The sequence below is a fragment of the Doryrhamphus excisus genome, linkage group LG14 (assembly GCF_037039965.1).
Source record: "Doryrhamphus excisus strain RoL-2023G ecotype Guam linkage group LG14, RoL_Dexc_Guam_v1.1, whole genome shotgun sequence".
NCBI classification, from domain to species: Eukaryota; Metazoa; Chordata; class Actinopteri; order Syngnathiformes; family Syngnathidae; genus Doryrhamphus; species Doryrhamphus excisus.
Window position 1 is genome coordinate 2,429,758 of NC_136370.1, and position 17,603 is coordinate 2,447,360.

The window sequence follows — 17,603 nt, forward strand, 5'->3', positions numbered from 1 at the left end:
TAACAATATATGTGTGACATATACGTTAATATTCTTAATACTTAACACTACAATAAAGTAAAAGTACACCCTTTGAAGACACCCGTTTATGGTATCGCTGGAATGAATACGTGTACAGTAATGTGTTTTTCCAAAATATATTCATGCTGTTTAGTGGTTGAACACGCCCTCTTTTTTACATATTGGCCGAAATCCAGCATCAAAATTATTACATTGAAGAAAAATAAAAAGTATAAGGCATTCAGAAGACACATTCAAAGACGTGCTCTGGAAACCGACATTGCGGCACTAAGCTAAAACAACTAATAGCTTACTTTCTCTCATGGCTTCCATATTTGGTTATATGAATGTAAAGGCGACTTTGGGGGTGTTATACCATGTCTAGAGAGCTCTAATCATGTTAGTATGGTTTATTGTAGATTGTAAACATAGAAAGTCACTTATCAAGCCATAAACGAGGGATTACTGCGTAGAAGTGAATGTCTTCTTGGGAAAAATGATATTATGATATTTGTGGTACCCGTCCTGTGGTGGCCAGGGGCCCTTGGGCAAAGCATCGATGATATGCTCATTGAACAATGTACGTTGATCCATGTGATCCGGATGGGCCAAGAATTGACAAGTGAGACGAGGAAATGAACAATGTTGCATATTCTTTATTATTGTTATTATTATTCAAGTCCTTGGATTGCACTGTTAAAAAAAAAACAAAAAACAAAAATCAGCTTTTGAAGAACGTCAGTGTTGCCGGGCAGAAAGTGAACGCCGTGCTTTCCGTACCACTTCAAGTGAAAACGTTGGCTTTTGTGGTTCTCAAGAACATCGGCCAACGGGCGGGGGGGGGGGTTATGAGGTTAAAAATGATACATACATTTATATGTTTTTTTAAAACAACACACTGCTTGTCACACAGGTGGGAGTGGGGGCAAGGGGTGGGGGGGTCCTCACTTTACAATAAGGTACCAAAAATACAGTAGTTACTGAGGAACTATAACATATACATTTAGAGTGGTTACTGAAGAACTAACGAGTAGTTACCAAAAAACTAATGAGTAGTTACCAAGGAACTAATGAGTAGTTACTGAGTAAAGTAGTTACTGAGAAAATAATGAGTAGTTACTGGGTAACTAATGAGGAACTAATGAGTAGTCACTGAGTAACTGATGAGAAACTAATGAGTAGTTAGAGTAACTAATGAGTAATTACAGAGTAACTAAGAGTAACTAGAGTATTTACCGAGTAATTACAGAGTAACTAGAGTAGTTACCAAAGAACTAATGAGAAACTAATGAGTAGGTACTGAGTAAATGATGAGTAGTTACTGAATAAATAATGAGTAGTCACTGAGTAAATAATGAGTAGTCACTGAGTAACTGATGAGAAACTAATGAGCAGTTACCGAGTAACTAATGAGTAGTTACCGAAGAACTAATGAGTAGTTACTGAGTAACTGAGTAGTTTGAGTAACTAATGAGTAGTTACTGAGTAGTTACAGAGTAACTAATGAGGAACTAATGAGTAGTTACAGAGTAACTAATGAGAAACTAATGAGTAGTTACTGAGTAACTAATGAGTAGTTACTGAGTAAATAATGAGTAGTTACTGAGTAAATAATGAGTAGTTACTGAGTAAATAATGAGTAGTTACTGAGTAAATAATGAGTAGTTACTGAGTAACTAATAAGGAACTAATGAGTAGTTACTGAGTAACTAATGAGGAACTAATGAGTAGTTACTGAGTAACTAATGAGGAACTAATGAGTATTTACTGAGTAACGAATGCGTAGTCACTGAGTAAATAATGAGTAGTTACTGAGTAACTAATGAGGAACTAATGAGTAGTTACTGAGTAACGAATGCGTAGTCACTGAGTAAATAATGAGTAGTTACTGAGTAACTAATAAGGAACTAATGAGTAGTTACTGAGTAACTAATGAGGAACTAATGAGTAGTTACTGAGTAACTAATGAGGAACTAATGAGTAGTTACTGAGTAACGAATGCGTAGTCACTGAGTAAATAATGAGTAGTTACTGAGTAACTAATGAGGAACTAATGAGTAGTTACTGAGTAACGAATGCGTAGTCACTGAGTAAATAATGAGTAGTTACTGAGTAACTAATAAGGAACTAATGAGTAGTTACTGAGTAACTAATGAGTAGTTACTGAGTAACGAATGCATAGTCACTGAGTAAATAATGAGTAGTTACTGAGTAAATAATGAGGAACTAATGAGTAGTCACCAAGTAACTAATGAAAAACTAATGAGTAGTTACTGAGTAACTAATGAGTAGTTACTGCGTAACTAATGAGTAACTAATGAGCAGTTACCAAGTAACTAATGAGTAGTTACAGAGTAACTAATGAGGAATGAATTAGTAGTAGTAGTAGTTACCAAAGAACCAAGGCACATCAATTCAGAGTAGTTACCGAGGGACCAATGAGGAGAGTAGTTAGTGAGGAAGTAAGGCACATGCATTTAGAGTAGTTAATAGGGAACTAATGAGTAGAGCAGTAGAGTAGTTATGAGTAGTTTCCTCATTGAGTACTGTGATTTTGTGTACCTTATGGTAGTGTAGTATGGTAGTGTATGGGATGGGGGGGTTAAATAGTTTTGGGGAGGAATGCTAATGCTAATTCTTTCCTTCTCGCTGCTTCCCTCAAACACCTCCTGGACACCTGCATCACCTCCTCGTACTGCCGTCTTGGCTTATTTCTCTATTTTTTGCTCCACGCCATGAGTAGAAATAGGTTTCAAACAATTAGAAAGGCATGGTGGTGGTAAACGACCACAATGTATGCCAGCGGGCATCCTAGAGCATGTGTATGACAAACGTTACAATAACAAGGTCAACTCAAACGAAACTGAATTGTCTCTCTCTTACCGCTACCAAGCCAAAATGAGCAATCAGGAAAAGACGCTCCCGTGCGGCAACAAACACGCCAACGCACGCCAACGCACGTCACCACCGTGTTCACGGCAAAACGGCCACACAACACTGCACCCAAATCCCTCCATGTCTTCATAAGGACATGCGACAACTAACGAAACCAAACGAAATAAAGCAAACCACGCAGGCCGTTAGCCAACCCGTCAAAGGTGACTAACGCCAATCAGGAAAAGGAAACTAACGGAAGATCATGTGGCTTACAAACACGCGTCACAACAATAAAAACATCCTGAACCCAAAAGCACACTTTAGCAAGCGCGGCGTTCCCTCCCCCGGCGGCGCTGACGTTATCTCGGCAAAAACAAAGTCTCTCTTCCTTTGGTCAGTGGAAAAGACGCAGCGGGCGGCGTGACCCAGGACGCCACACGCCGCCCGCTCGTGGAGATGTAGAAAAAAAAACAGCAATGGACACGGAGACACTTAAATGTTGGATTCCAACATGGAACGTTAAGTGGTGGACACGTTCCCAAACATCCGCCCAATATGGGAGGGAGGAACTCAAGGCTCCGGCTCCGCCTCCTCGGCGTGTTTCTGCACGTGTGCGAGCATCCCCTGTGCGAGCAAACAACATCCGGTGTAAGCCCCTCCCTCCTCCAGGTGAGTCTTACCTGGAATGCTTACCTGCTTGGAGCCGTTGCGAGCACAGAAGAACTCCTCGCAGTCTCTCCAGCGGCAGCGCTGCGTCTGCAGGTTGGCGCCAACATGGTTGCCGACAAGGTGCTGCTGCAGGTGCTCCAGGACGCCGAAAACCAAGGAGCAGCCGTGCCACTACGGACCATGAGGACCATGACGACAGTGTCAATCATGTTCAATCAAATCCTCTTTATTATTCTGACATGAGCTAAACATCACATCCAAACACACCACGGGTCTCAAACTCACGTAGCGTGGCCTAGCCCTGAGTTAGCATGACAAACAGGAGGATCACCGCACAGACCACTAGCTACAATCAAGATGCCAACACGACATTTCGGAATACTGTGGAGAATAATAAACTGTGCCAATTCAAAACAGGCAACTTTTTTTGTGCCGCAAGGCATGCTGGGAAGACGGACGCAGTACCAGCAAAGCGACAAAATTTTACAGGAAAACATTAAGTGAATTTCCCAAAGTAGCATTACTTATTTATAAATAAAATATTTTTGTAGTTTGAGCATAGAAAACTTTAACATTATTAGAGCTCCCTGGACATGTAATAACACCCCTATAGTCACATTTGTATTAGCAAATATAGCAATATAGCAGACATAAGAGAAAATAAGCCATTTAAGGCATAAATAAAACTCATGCCCATGTGTGTCGGGGGGAGGGGCTAAGTAAGTGGCAGACAGGAAGTGACATCAGGGGTTCAGTAGTTGAGTTTTAGCTTGGCGTTGGTTCCACAGTGGCTAGTGTTATGGATTATTATGCCTGTTGGGAGATTAATCAAATCTACAATAAAAGTCTGTTGTTCCGGCGATCAAGTCTGGTGCTTGTGTATCCCCTGACTTACTTTATTTAGAGACATTTTGCTGTAAGTCACTCCCAGGTTATTGACAGGTGTATTCCCCCCCCAATCAACTCTCAACTAGACTAGGTTCCAGCTAAATACAAACATTAGATTTGTGTGAAACTAACTAGACTTCATTTTAAGAGTAAACTCGTGCTTTCAGTGTACTGGACTGTACCTCATTTATTGTACAACACAGTAGAAACACAAACAATGTAGTAACAACAATATGGAGCACATACATATGCTCAGTTAGCATTAATAGCTCATGAATTTCACAACAAACATCAGCAAGTTGCCTACAGCCGTATCTGTGAATGCCAGTTCCTTTTGGTAATTTGCGTTTGTAACCAAGGCAACCTAATGACTCATGCTGTACACATACGATTATTGCGCAACTGCTGATTCATCTCACCCTGCAGCGGTAGTTGTGCGTCAGGTTCAGCTCGACGGCTCGCACGCTGCCGTCGTAGCAGCCGGTGTAGATCTGAAAAAAAAAAGACAACTCGAGTCAAGACTTTGGTGTCACCACGCATGGAGGATTGTGCGCCGACTCACCTTGTTCTGGTGGACCGCCATGCTGGTCACCATGTCAGAATGGCCGGCGTAGACCTGCAGCTGCTCTCGAGACTGTGGAGGAAGAATGAAGATTTAGGGTCTCGTCAGTTTCCACACATTAGACACTAGCCACACTAATAAAGGCCTCAGCATCACAGTGCTGCTACTGATGACATACTGGGCCAAGGATGCTCTTATTTTGTTGATGTTTGTCATAATTACTATGAATTGAAGACAGAACATTGTCATGATGATAAAATAAAATGTTGAAATATTCAAGTGCTACTGGGATTTGAACCAAGAACTCCCACACCATGAATCAGCGATGCTAAATCAAATCAACTTTATTTGTATAGCACTTTTCCTGCAAAGACATGCAACAAAGCCCCTCCCTCCCACCCTCCATACTAGACACACACACACACACAATCACACACAGTAGGGAGGATCAAGGAAACGCCATCCACACTTGGAGGAGCTGCAGGCCATGCCATCGGGGGACCCGACAGACAGGTGGACCCCTACATTAAAGGGAGGAACCCCCAGCCGGCCGGGTCAAAGGGACCCAAGGATGGCACCCCCCCAGCGACCCGACACAGCCCCCCAGTGTGGAGGACCCCCCCTGAGGAAATACTGGAGTTAAAAGCTAAAAACTAAAAGCATAAAATAGGACTAAAAAGATAAAAACATAAGAAAACATGCTAGGTTAATTAGCCACTCCAAATTGTCCATAGGTATGAATGTGAGTGTGAATGGTTGTTTGTCTATATGTGCCTGTGATTGGCTGAAAATGAATGAATGAATGAAGATGTGTAAACACGGAAGTCAAAGCAAGGCACCTGCAGGTCGTAGACGCGGACCATCTTGTCCAGGCAGGCGGTCACCATCACCTTGCCAACAACTGTTAAGACAGTTACGGCGTGACTGTGGCCCTTGTAGGCGCGCACCATTTCACCGCTCTGCACAGAAGATAGCAAAGTTAGCCCGCCGATGGGAGCCTCCATGTTGTTATTGCAAAGAAAGTGGCCTCACATGGATGTTGTGTGCAAAGACGTTCTGGTCGCTGGAGCCGCTGAAGACCAGCTCGTTCACAACCTGAAAGCAAAAGTCATTAATCCTGCTTCCATTTTCCTTGCAATGAAACGCGGTGTGTTGAAGAGGCGCACCTTCATGCAGAGGACAGTTTTGGTGTGGCCCTCCAGCGTGCGCAGCAGGAGTCCAGTCTTGGCGTCCCTCACGCTGATGGTGCTGTCATAGGAGCCAACCAGTAGGATCCTCCCGGAGCCCTGTTGGTACGACGCAAGGCAGCTGACGGCGCGCGGGGCGTGGCACTCGAACACGTCCATCTGCTTGTTGCTCTGAGGTCATAAACATACAATCAGCCGTGATGTGACAGCAGGGGTTATACCAACTATCAACGATTGATATAAAAAAGTCAATCTGACACACTTGTGCACGCATGATGTTGACGTTTTGGATCTGGTTTTGGATCGACATTTGCAATAAAAGTGACTGTTGTAATTATTAAATTAGAAACAGGTACAGAATCGTCCTCTTCTCTCTTCAATTGCCAGTGTTCCCTCACTAATGAATGATAATGTCAGATGTCACCAGTCAGAGCACACAACCATGGTGCATTCAAGGACTGCCAAATAAAGTGCAAAATCAAAGTGTTCCCTCACTAATGAATGATAATATCAGATGATCCATGAACAGATGGAGTCACGGTGTCACCAGTCACAGCACACAACCATGGTGCATTCAAGGACTGCCGAATAAAGTGCGAAATCAAAGTGTTCCCTCACTACTGAATGATAATGTCAGATGATCCATGAACAGATGGAGTCACGGTGTCACCAGTCACAGCACATAACAATGGTGCATTCAAGGACTGCTGAATAAAGTGCGAAATCAAAGTGTTCCCTCACTAATGAATGATAATGTCAGATGTCACCAGTCAGAGCACACAACCATGGTGCATTCAAGGACTGCTTAATAAAGTGTGAAATCAAAGTGTTCCCTCACTAATGAATGATAATGTCAGATGATCCATGAACAGATGGAGTCACGGTGTCACCAGTCACAGCACGCAATCATGGTGCATTCAAGGACTGCCAAATAAAGTGCGAAATCAAAGTGTTCCCTCACTACTGAATGATAACGTCAGATGATCCATGAACAGATGGAGTCACGGTGTCACCAGTCACAGCACACAACCATGGTGCATTCAAGGACTGCTGAATAAAGTGCGAAATCAAAGTGTTCCCTCACTAATGAATGATAATGTCAGATGATCCATGAACAGATGGAGTCACGGTGTCACCAGTCACAGCACACAACCATGGTGCATTCAAGGACTGCCGAATAAAGTGTGAAATCAAAGTGTTCCCTCACTATTGAATGATAACGTCAGATGATCCATGAACAGATGGAGTCACGGTGTCACCAGTCAGAGCACACAACCATGGTGCATTCAAGGACTGCCAAATAAAGTGCGAAATCTCAACATTTGACACATATGTACGTATTTTACCTGCATTATCATTTATAAATTATTGCCGACTTATGTGAATGAGATCTGTTTTACATTTTGAAGAAATTATTATTTTTTTTTAAATAATTTGTTTTAACCAAAACTCTGCCAAGTTGCGGGTCGGTGAATGCTGGACCACGCATGTGCAGGGTACTGTGTTGTTACTCACTGTGAGGTCGAAGGTGACCACATTGCCGTTGGCCAGACCCGCGTAAAGAATCTTCCAACGACTGTGAAGACAAAGGACACGGTCTGCCAGACTGAACTGCTGCTCCAACTCCTGTGTCTGTAAACAACACAAAACACCCAAATACTAATAAGACCCCACAGGACGGCACAGGTCTCCTTCTGGTGGTCTTGACACATGATAACACTTGTAACACTTGACATAGGATAGTTGTCCTGTATATAGGCCATACCAAAATACCTTAAGATTGTAGCACCGGATGGTCTGGTCGCTAGAACCAGAGTACAGGCGGCGCTGCAGGCAGGGGGCGGACGACACTAACAGGCAGCTCACTTTGGACGTGTGACCCGAAAACACGGCGACACACTTGCGGCTCTGCGAGAACAGGAAGACGCCATTCATAAGTCGGCGTGCGATGAGACAGACTGCAATGTATGCGAGCATTTACCTGCAGGTCCAGGGCTTTGATGGTGCGGTCTCCCGAGCAGGTGTACAACAGGCCGTTGTGGACCTGCATGCCGTTCACCGCCTCCTGGTGGCCCTCGAATGCACCACAGGACGTGTCTGAGAATGACAAATGAAATATAAGGTGGAAAATACTTCATGCTGGAATGAAGTTATTATTTCAACGTTATCTTCATGGACAAACTTACAGGAGGAGGACCGTGTCATCTTCGGAAATGACACTTCACTACAAAGGAAGAGAAACGGTAGAGAACAGTTTTGCATCAGCCATGTCAGGAATAAAGATGAAAGAGTGTAATGTTGTCACCTCTCAGATGATTTACAAATGTCCATGTCGCTGGTGGAGGTGACCTCATTACACGCTAAGCTCGGCTGCTCTGTTCTGGACGAGTCCGGGATGGAAGCCGGGGGAGAGAGCGAGGTCCCGAGGAGCTGCTGGCAGGCTTCAGTCACCTCCATCTTTTCTTCCATCAGCACCGGGGGGTCCGTATCAGGAAGTAGGGCCTAATTGAGAGGAAAGGTCACTTCCTTGTCGTCCTCCATCTTCACATCGCTTCCACTTGGTAAGGAGGAGATCTTACCTGAGTGCTATGAGCACTGCTGCTGCTGGACCTCCTGTTAGGTCGGGGCCACCTGGGCCTGGAGGCTTCGGCATCCATCTCGGTGTCGCTGCTCTCAGGCTGCACGTTCCCGTGAGCCTTTTCTAGCACCTTCCTCTTCTTCAGCTTCCTCACACGCTTGCCACCGCGCATCTCGCAGGGCGACTCTGCCGTGTTTGGGACCGCGGGGGTCTCAAACGTTGGTGAGGGCGAACGCTCAGCGAGGCTGCCCGTCTCCGAGCTCCTCCTGCTGCTGGCTGACATCAGCTGCACGGAGGTTTTGAGGTCCAGATTGTGGAGGTGATGTACTGCCTGAACCGCCTTTTCATTGGGCTCCAACACATCGCCAGACTGGCCAAGGGCCCACGAGTCCTCCAGCTTTGTTTCTACAGACGTGTGACGCCCTAAGGAGGGCTCTGGAGAAGCCCATCAAGAAACCACATGTAAGAACATTTTTTATTCCAGCAATACTGAAGATTCTTACCTGGAAGAGTGACAGCCTCCAAAAGTTCAGTCTCCGAGCTGACACGTACGGGGGAGAGGGGCTCCTGCTTGATGGCTACAGGGAGGGAACTGGCGGACGGAGATGAGGCGGAGCCGGGATGAGCAACGCTCGTAAGAGAGGACATGGAAGCAGCAAGGGAGGATTCCACCGGGTCTGACTCCTCTTCTTTTAGTCGAACTGGCGGTGGGGCAGCTATGTTGCCGGCTTCAATAAACACACAATAAACTGGCATTAATTGAAATTAAAGGACAATGAAATGACTTGGTATTACCTTGCATCCCTTTTAATAACGAAATGCGTTTTTCTCTTAGGGTGCTCATCTCTGTGGTTATCTGAAAATCAGCAAACAGCCAGTCAATCACTATGAGATTTGACCACACCCAGGTATCTATGATAAATTGTCTTTGTAAAAGGTGAATATTTTGATGAAGGTGCTTCTATTGAGGAACTGTTCCTGCAACAAAAAAAAAAAACACATATGTGTTGTGACACACCTGCTGTTTGACCACCATGAACCGCTGCACCTCCACGTAGGCGGCCTCCAGCGCCGCCCTGGCCTGAATGAGCTGGCTGTCCACCGTCTGCAGTGAACGACTCAGCTCCTCCTCGCGCAGGGACACGGCCAGGAGCTGGTCGATCTGTAAACGATCGGCTGCACGCACCCCAAAACAGACATGGGACACCATTAATTAATAGAACATGTCAGGAGGCCCTATCCTGCTCGGTTCATTGGCTTTTTGGATCCTCGCGGGGTGTTATAGTAAGAGTCGTTCAATAAAATACTCCATAAATCTCAAGGTAAATTTGTGTTAAGAGCCGAGGGGCAGACGTTCTAAAGTTGTGATGTGAGATAGCTAGTCCGTGAATGCATCTTGGGGCAACCTAGTGACGATGAGGAAGTGCACTTCTGTTGATGTGTTCAGGTCAGAATAACGCAGCGGACTTAACCGAATGACATAAATACGAGGGAGGACATTTGAGCATATTGCAGCACTCACCACTTTTGGATTTGATCTTTCTTCGTTTTTTATCTTGTTCCACACCTGCAGCCTCTTGGCTCGGAACATCCTAAAGGGCAGAAACCGAAGGAGGTGACATGTTTGCATGAAACAAATGAAACTTTTATTTTCTGGGGAAATATTCCACAGCTGCTGTGGCTACTCACCCCAGGTGTTCTTCGCCTCTTTGCTGTTCCCTGGGTGTCCATCTGCTCCGTTCCTGAGCTGTTGTCCCAAAGCATGGAATCGGATCTTTGGAGAGCCTTAGCCTTCTCCGACATTAGCTTATCTGCTAGCTTCTGTGCTTCCTCCAGAGTCAATTTTGGTTTCTGCTCAGCCTCTGGATGGCTGTCGTTATCTTTGGGAACGCTAAACGTAGGAGAAACGGAGGACCTTTGCTGCTCGGAGCGTCGGACTTGCCTTTGTGGTGTCTCGGATTCACACAATGGGAAACACGAGTGCTCGGACGCAGGAGCGATACTGCTTTCTGATAAGGAGCGTTTACGGGAGACGGCGGGAGAAGAGGTCTCCTTCAGGGCCTCCCAAGGGAAATTATCCAGGAATGCCAGGTTGTCTTCCTCCTGGCTCTGGTCCTCCGGGTCATTTGGAACCATTTCAATGCCGAATCTAAAGAAAGACGGAAGTAAAAATAAGACTCAGAAGAACAAAAAAGGCTTGAATTTAAGTTCTGGTCTCACCTTGGCATTCCTTTCCCCTTGTCCTGCTTCTTCCGCACTTCCTGGTACACCTGGTCCCAGTTGACCTTCCGCCGAGACCCGGAGGAGCTGATTAGCTGGCGAACGGTCGGCTTGAGTCCGGAATCCTTCTCTGTGTCACTTCTCCGCGACTCGCTCAGGTTGCGCACCCGCCTGGCAATGTTGAGGTTGGGCTCCAGGCCGCCCGTCTTAGTCTTGGTGCCGACACGCTTGGTCAGGTCTCGTCCGAGTTTGGATGCGCTGGATGCGTTGAGGTCCGATTTGCCGCATCTGGAGTTGTCGCTCTCTGAATTGTGACCTTCGTCTGCAGCCTGTGAGGCCTCATCCTGGGGAGATGATGCGAGAGTTTCCACGTCTGGAAGCTTTTCCGGGTCGTCACCAACTGAGCCAGCGGGCGGAAATCTCTCCGCCGTGGAAGTGCTGACGTGCAGCGACTGGAGGGAGTGCGTGCTCTCAGATGAAGACGCTGCAAGTTTTTCCCGGACCGGGTCTTGTGATTTTGGTTTACCCGCGTTCTGCCTGCAGCTGTTGTCCTTGTTGTCCGTAATCTGACCCCGCAGTGGATGCTTCAGGGGTTCCCCCTCAGTGTGTCGGGACACTGCTAACTTAGAGCCATCCAAAGAGCATCTCCTGGCCATGATTTCTGGAGACTTCTGTGGTCCGACAGGAGCGGTCCGGATCCCCGCCTGCTTTGTGGTGGGTTTCGACTGTGACTGTGTTGAGACCCCACTGCTGGGATGAGTGGAAGGACCAGAGGTGGAGGTCTGGCGGACAGCTTTCTGGGCGGCACTTCTCTTATCCACGCTTTTAGTGTTACTTTTAAACTTCGCCTCTTGAGGTTCTGCTGCTGTTCTTTCCTGGCTTTTGGGCCCTTTTGGGGCGGCTGAGGTATCTTGGCTCGGTTTGGAGTCCACTTCCTTTGACCAGCTGCAGGTTTTGTCCAGTTTTGGGTTGCTGCCAAAGGTCTTTTTACTGTGCTGGTCGCAGTCAGCTGCTCGCATCTCCTCCCTTTGGGGCCCTCTACATTCTTTACCCTTCCTTTGAAGGTTGTTCGCAGAATTGGTGAAGAACTGCGGCGGCGGCGGAAACAGAGAGGCCCCGTTGAAGCTGAGTGGCCGGTTATTTGTTGCACACGGTGAAATATTATTCCTGCCGTACACGCCATAGCTGCTGCCTTGGTTGCTGAGCCAGGGCAGCCGACTTTGGTCAGACAACGGACTCCGCTCCCAATTTATGGAGCCCCCCCAGCCATCCTGTGAGTGGAAGCGGTTGTCACCCGATTCCCATCTGTGGAAGTAGGGCGGCGCCTGAGCATGCCAGGTGGCGCTCCTTCCTTGTCTGTTGTTGTTGTTCCACGGCGGGGCGTACCCGTCTCGTAAGCCATGCTGCTGTTTGTTGTTCCAGGAGTTGTGCTGAGTGGAGCGAGCGAAGCCTTGCGGCGGATGCTGCGGTCCTCTGTCCAGCCTGTAACCCTCCTTGGCTTTGCTGAGTCGCTGCTGGAACTCCTTTTTCCGCGCTTCTTCCTGCTGTTTGGCCAGCTGAGCAGCAGCGTCCGCCTCTTTTTCTTTGCTGATGACAAAAGCCGCAAATGTCATACGTGCAGGTGACACTCCCGCCTGCCCCCACCCCGAAAAACCTGTGCTAAATCCTGATCCTGCTTCTGTTTTTGGCTGCAGTGGTGTCATTTGAGCCCTGCAATGATCAAGCGGCTAAAAGAAGCCTGTGAGGGCTGATGAACAGAATGAGGCTATAGATGGCGCATGCTCAGGCTTGTTTGCTGGAGAGGATCAACTAGTGGTAAGTAACATGTGGAACACACGATGGAGTTGTACCACGCAGACTATGGTATCACTTACACCCCCGTAAAGAACACTATTTTATACTACACTATGTATACTAATTAGTATTTTGCCACCCTTGCAAATAGCAGGGATCATCTGTTGTCAAAGCAACATGTACAACAGTGTAAACAATAACAGGATGACCATTGGGATACATTGTGGTCGTCTACAATCATGAGTTGAATGAAGAACTCTGTGATATATTGCAGGTCAAATGTCTTACCGGATCTGCTCCTGCCGCTTGTGTATCGCATCCACCAGCGCCTGGTCAAAGTAGTCCTCGCCGCGGTGCACGCTGGCAGGCTTCTTCTCCAGGGCCTCCACGTGTTGCTTGTGCGCCGCGCTGGAAATGTGGCTGGCGTAGTCGGTCAGGCTGACCACCGACACCTTGCACACCCTGCACTCGTGGCCGCAGTCCCTGGGGAGGTGAGGCGACAGGGGGGGTTCAATACTTCCTTCAGGCATGGTTCTGGTCTTGTTTGCTTGCTTCTTCCTGCCTTGCAGAGCTTGTTGTTACAATGCACTCTAGCTGGCTGCTATACTTTGTCTCAATCGGAAAAAGTGGGAGAAGAGAGTACTCAACAATCCCTTAAAAAAATAACATTAGCCAATTTTTCTATTGCTTGCAGATCAGGAGGTAACTAACTTAAATTTTCTGGTGTCAAAAATAAAAACCTCTATCTTCCTGATCTAAACTCAGCGTTCCCTAGCGGGCCATCGGAGGCAGGAAGAGCCGCTGAGCCCAGGCGGCGCGCTAATGGAGCTAGCCGGCCTCGCAGCGCTTAGTGTGCTGCCATGATGGCGTCTGCTGCACTCTGAGACCCGGCCGGAGTCTCACGTCTGCTTTTGACTTAACACGCCAGCCAGGAAGCATCCACTGACCGCTCGCCCCCCCCCTCCCCTATCCAGCGCCGACATTTGTGCTCTTCATTGCACTGACCAATCGCAGCAGAGATAGAGTAACTGGAGCCTGCAGCTGCTCACAACCTTTGCCTCTAGACCTCTCCCAAATATGTCACCTTGGGTCTGGACCCCTCTCGCTTTTTTTTTTAACTCTGTATCAAGAAATGCTTGCATTATAGCAAGTCCTGTGTTGGTCACTGTTATCGCTTGTGTAGCTTATTTATCAGTTGAAGGTCAAAATTATTGAGCTGAATTTGAACTTGACGTCACACACACTTTAACTTATCAAAAAGTCACGAGCCAACCAGCCATCCAGCCGCCTTCTATCAGGCTTCCGGAGAGAGTTTGTGTCTAAATATATGTGTCACAGTTGGGAGCAGCTGCCCCTCAATCCACTGGCTTGATACCCGATGAGCACGTGCCAGAATGTGCATGTGCCTCATGACCCACATTCGGCACGCCAGAAGAAAACATCTTTGAGTTCAGCTCATGAAAAATGGGAGCAAAACCAAATATTTTTTGACTTACCGGCCTTTGAGTTTCTCCAGCTCGCGATGGTGCAGCATGCTTCTCATGTGCTCGTCCATCTCCTGCAGAGGAACAATAAAGTTGTACTTGTATGTCCCTGTATATTCTCAAAGATTATTATTATTTATTCAAAGTTATTTAAATTATTTGTACAAATTACTGTTCATGCTGTACATTGTTGTTCATATTTGATGTCATCTATTTATTCTCCACATTATTATTATTTTTTTATTATTATGCGGGAGACAGGCAACGACATTTCGTTGGCAATTTCACTGCTGTGATATTGTGCAATGACAATAAAGAAAATCCATCCAGTTTGAGGGCCGTGCAGTTGCATGCCACAGCCAGAGGTGGCACTATAACTAATCAAAGGAACTGTAGCCTTGTTTTATCTGGGGCCTAAAATAGAAAACAGGCAATGTGTGCTGTGGAAAATCTGAAGCCAAAGGTCCCTGAGGTTGTACATGATAATGTAAAAAAAAAAAACGTTTAATCATCATCAACAGGTTTTCTGTGCTCCAATTACAAATACATTCAGTTTATTACTGCGATGAACAATCGTAAATGAACAATACTGCACTACTAAAACACACATCTCACTGTTATGTACAATAAACATTCATACAAGTGAAATTCAGGTACAATATGTGCAATAGTACCTTTTGTTTACTGCAATTCCACATTTTGGTTACTGCAATTCTACATTTTGTTTACTGTATAGGTTATTGCTTTTGATGTATATATATTTACTTTTATTCTGAACAGCATGTGTCACTTTTTAAAGTAATATTCTTACTTATTTTATTTTTTCCTTATTTTTTATTTTTACTTTCTACAAAATGCACCGTAGAGTTGCACTCAAATTTTGTTAAAGGCGATTATGATTATGATTAATACTGAATCCTGCTTCACAAAATTTCACTTATCGCAGTCAGGTCTACAATTGATTGTGATAAACGGGGGACGACTAACTTAATTTCAGTGAAGAAAGTCATAAAAGTTTCATTATTAAATATAAGAATGAGTATTCTATCTACAAGTATGACAGTTACGAATATGAAATTGCTCATTAAAACACTGCCTGTATACTTGCGATGGCCACAGTTTGCTATTGTTCTGCGTTTGTATTTCAACCTACAAGGTACGACTCCACACTCAAAGACATGCAGTCCAGATACGTGACGTGGGAATCTAACCCATAACGACAGTTTGCGACTAAAGTTACCTGCTTGGAGGCATGGACCGTCTCACAGAGGATGCACTTCTTGTGTCTGGCCATCTTGACTGGAAATCTGACCATAGCTGCCAACACACAATACGTTCATTTATTCAGTCTCTTTTCCACTTCTTATAACAGCACAGTTAGCAAAAAAAGAGTGCGGACTAGATAGGACAGCTCTGGTCTGAGAGCCCGGTGCAAGATCCAAACTATTTACCCTCTAAAGGAGGAGGCGTGTCCAGACAGAAATGGTCAAATGGCCATCGTTGGGGTACAATGGAGAGGGGCCTCTGGCCGCCAACGATGGTCGTTTGGGTGGTATCACCTTCGTTAGAACCCCATTCAGATGTAATGATGGTCATGGACCCATCTCCAAACTAGGTTGCTATGCTTTGTTTATTTCTTATGAAAGGACGGCATGGTTTGAAAGAATACAATGACCTGGATGAGTAGGAATATTCCCAGGAATGTTCAAGACTCCGTTTTTGATGAACTGCCCAACCCACTTTTTGTCCACAACACTCCAAATACCACAAAGGAGTCCGAGGTGGACGCTGGTTCATTTTAGTGTGCTGATGGATCTACAATGTAGTAAGCCACCGTCAAGTTTGGACTGACCTCGTGATCACAAAGAAGGCGGGAAGCTGCCAAAATGCATTGTGGGTCAGCTGAGGTTCATCACAAGGAGAGCTACCATAAAGTGTTGCGATGTCCACGACATTGGCAGGTTTAAACACACTTTCCAACAAGTTGGAAATCATACAAAAATGACTGCAAACATCAAAATATGCTAATGCTAGCTGTGCTAAATCTATTATCCAGTATGATTTGCCTGTAAAATGTGGACTGACTGTAGGACAAAGAATATGAAGTTAAAACTCTCTGCCGTTGTCTACACACACAAAAATTGGTGGTGTTGTGGAGCTATGTTTCCATGACAACAGCGAGAGGAGAGTTTTCCCTGCAAACTTCAAACACGATTAACTATAAGTTAAAAAAATATTTTAAGATGGTGTAGGCCAAATTATCGTGTTTAAAGCACAACAACAAAAGGGACAATGAAAGCAAGACGTTACTACTGTGCTAGCTTGTGCTAACAATTCGCTATTTGATCAAGCGATTTAAGGTAACTACTGTATAATGAGCAGACGTTTTATATATTTAGATATTAAGTTGATGCACACAATACTGCACCGACACAACATAGTTGGGGGTTACTATGGGTTACAAACAGCACTTGTGGCTGTTTGTGTTAGCCCACAAGCTAATTGTCATGTCGAGTTTGTTATTAAAGATCGAGATTACCAAGATTATTAGTGGAATTACATTACATCTGGAGCACACAGACTAATCCATCAAATGAAACAATGTAATATAACCCCTTATAAACCATCTTTATGCCAAATAAGTGCTAGCTGGGTCGCCAGCTAGCATGCTAGCCAGCGTAACTAAGGTAACGAGTGCACAGCGAACGTAACGCAACATGACAAAATGGCAGATAAGTTCCGCTAAAGTCCAGCATTTGCAAGCATTTAACGGTAAAAGTGGTGAAGTGATACCTTTAGAACATCCGCTAGTGCCTGGGACTCTACATTGTCTCCTCCAGCGAAGAAGCTAACAACATCCTCCTTCTCCTCCTCCTGTAAGCACCCAGCCTGCCCGGCAACGGAAGCGGCATTCAGGGACGTCGCTGCACAGTCGGAAAGGAGAAACTCACCACGGAAAATGCTACTTTGCGAGGCAAAAACGTAACAAGTGTTGTTTGTTGCCAAACGTCAGTAAAATGCCATATGTGTGCATTTAATTTATACCAGTCACACTTTTATGAAAGAGAACGATTGTTCACTTAAAAACAATATAGTGATCCTGAAATACATGTTACTATACTGGTTGTCTGACTGTTTTGGGTTTCCGTGAACGCAGCGGTGGTGGGGGGCGTGTCGTTTGGTGTCACTTGTTGTTACTGCCAAATAAATAATAAAAAAATATAGTTGTTAGGGCAGGCGGTAGCCATTATTTATTTGCAATATATTTGCACTGCATTAAGTGTTCAGCTAATGTTGATTACTTTTATTAGATATTTATTTATTTATTCAATTTTATTAATTGA

The 17,603-nt window shown here is 45.4% G+C and overlaps 1 protein-coding gene across 1 annotated transcript; it reads right to left on the bottom strand.

Moving 5' to 3' along the window:
- Positions 1–642: 642 nt before the first annotated feature.
- On the bottom strand, positions 643–17,169 carry znf106a (zinc finger protein 106a). The gene is made up of 22 exons (XM_058077510.2): positions 17,053–17,169; positions 15,500–15,576; positions 14,272–14,333; positions 13,064–13,258; positions 10,982–12,568; positions 10,451–10,910; positions 10,284–10,353; positions 9,780–9,937; positions 9,557–9,617; positions 9,265–9,489; positions 8,763–9,196; positions 8,489–8,685; positions 8,370–8,407; positions 8,165–8,280; positions 7,957–8,091; positions 7,699–7,815; positions 6,163–6,354; positions 6,029–6,091; positions 5,836–5,955; positions 4,997–5,068; positions 4,854–4,925; positions 643–3,717 (listed from the first exon to the last, which is right to left on the bottom strand). The coding sequence occupies exons 2-22, from the start codon at positions 15,572–15,574 to the stop codon at positions 3,448–3,450; spliced, it is 4,719 nt and encodes a 1,572-aa protein (XP_057933493.2). The 5' UTR covers positions 15,575–15,576; positions 17,053–17,169; the 3' UTR covers positions 643–3,447.
- Between the last annotated feature and the right edge of the window lie 434 nt (positions 17,170–17,603).

What these genes read in the sequence shown, in the direction of transcription:
- znf106a (XM_058077510.2), bottom strand. Translation starts at nt 15,574, where the DNA reads ATGGTCAGATTTCCAGTCAAGATGGCCAGACACAAGAAGTGCATCCTC. An exon ending in AAAGATCAAATCCAAAAGTG is followed by an intron (nt 9,938 to 10,283) that starts GTGAGTGCTGCA and finishes GGGTGCGTGCAG; the next exon opens with CCGATCGTTTACAGATCGAC. An exon ending in TGGTCACCTTCGACCTCACA is followed by an intron (nt 6,355 to 7,698) that starts GTGAGTAACAAC and finishes TTATGACCTCAG; the next exon opens with AGCAACAAGCAGATGGACGT.